At 66.4% G+C, this 1,782-nt stretch overlaps 1 protein-coding gene across 1 annotated transcript in view; it reads left to right on the top strand.

The window, feature by feature from the left end:
* Positions 1-425: 425 nt before the first annotated feature.
* Positions 426-1,782, top strand: part of LOC121102556 (zinc finger protein ZIC 3-like) — a 1,568-nt gene continuing 211 nt past the window's right edge. The window contains 2 exon segments of the mRNA XM_040629782.1: positions 426-449; positions 452-1,562. Coding sequence (XP_040485716.1) covers positions 426-449; positions 452-1,562 — 1,135 coding nt within the window.

Consider the following 1,782-nt stretch of genomic DNA (forward strand, 5'->3'; position numbering starts at 1 on the left):
GGAGGCCCGTGCCGAGGGAGCCTCCTGGCCCCGCGGTGCTGCGCTCTCGGGGAGAGGAGGGGTGCTCGGGACCGGATTGGCCAACTCCGCCCTCCACTTATTATTTTGCTTATTTTTCTTTGTGCGCGCCTGTTAGTTTGTTAAACCAGATTTAGTCCCAGAGTCTTTTCTCCTCCCTTCTCCCCGCTCCTTCTTCCCCCCTCCTCCCCCCCTCCTGCTCCTCTACTTCCCCTCCTCCCTCCTATCCCTCTGCAGGAGACTCTCACAACGACGGAAAGTTGCAGCCCCTGGCACCGCCTTGGGGGTCTCTCGGCAGTGTTCAACCGCCGCCACCCCTCGCCGACTACGGCACTTCGGAGATCTCCTCCTTCGCCCGCACCCTCGCTCAATTCAGCGGTATCGCCTGTGCCCAGAACGCCCCACCCATGACGATGCTCCTGGACGGAGGCCCCCGCAGTTCCCTGGGCTGGGAGTGGGCAGCTTCGGCGCGCCGCGCCACCACGAGATGTCCAACCGCGAGCCGGCGGGCATGGGGCTGAATCCCTTCGGGGATTCGCCCCACGCCGCCGCTGCCGCTGCCGCCGCCGCCTTCAAGCTGAGCCCCGCCGCGGCTCACGATCTGTCTTCGGGCCAGAGCTCTGCGTTCACGCCGCAGGGCTCGGGTTACGCCAACGCCCTGGGCCATCATCACCACCACCATCACCACCATCACCACGCCAGCCAGGTGCCCAGCTACGGCGGTGCCGCCTCCGCCGCCTTCAACTCCACGCGCGACTTTCTGTTCCGCCAGCGCGGCTCCGGGCTCGGCGAGGCGGCCTCGGGTGGCGGGCAGCACGGGCTCTTTGCCGGCTCGGCGAGCAGCCTGCACGCTCCAGCTGGCATTCCCGAGCCTCCCGGCTACCTGCTCTTCCCCGGGCTGCATGAGCAGGGTGCCGGGCACCCGTCCCCCACAGGGCACGTGGACAACAACCAGGTCCACCTGGGGCTGCGCGGGGAGCTGTTCGGCCGCGCCGACCCGTACCGCCCGGTGGGCAGCCCGCGCACGGACCCCTACACGGCCGGCGCGCAGTTCCCTAACTACAGCCCCATGAACATGAACATGGGCGTGAACGTGGCGGCCCACCACGGGCCCGGCGCCTTCTTCCGTTATATGCGGCAGCCCATCAAACAGGAGCTGTCGTGCAAGTGGATCGACGAGGCTCAGCTGAGCCGGCCCAAGAAGAGCTGCGACCGGACCTTCAGCACCATGCACGAGCTGGTGACACATGTCACCATGGAGCATGTGGGGGGCCCGGAGCAGAACAACCACGTCTGCTACTGGGAGGAGTGCCCTCGCGAGGGCAAGTCCTTCAAAGCGAAGTACAAACTGGTCAACCACATTCGAGTGCACACGGGCGAGAAACCCTTCCCCTGCCCCTTCCCGGGCTGCGGGAAGATCTTTGCCCGCTCCGAGAACCTCAAGATCCACAAGAGGACCCACACAGGTAAGGGGGAAGGCAGGCGGGCGCGGGATTCACCGCGGCACCGCGCCACGAAGCCGACCTGCAGCGAGAGGGAGAGGGGTGGCGACCAAAGAGAGGGGCGGCGCCCCGCCGGGGCCGTACGGGAGAGAAGCGCTGTCAGTGTCCCTCCACCCCTCGCCCTCCCCGCCCCGCGGCGCTTTTGCCCAGTTCTAACTTCCCGGGCAGACGGCTCCGCGGTCTCAGGAACTAATTGGAACCTTCTCGCGCCCAGGAACAAACTGGCGCCGCCTCTTTTTGTCTCTCTTTTCTGGGTTACTAG

This window comes from Ursus maritimus (assembly GCF_017311325.1).
Source record: "Ursus maritimus isolate PB19 chromosome X unlocalized genomic scaffold, ASM1731132v1 scaffold_X1, whole genome shotgun sequence".
NCBI classification, from domain to species: Eukaryota; Metazoa; Chordata; class Mammalia; order Carnivora; family Ursidae; genus Ursus; species Ursus maritimus.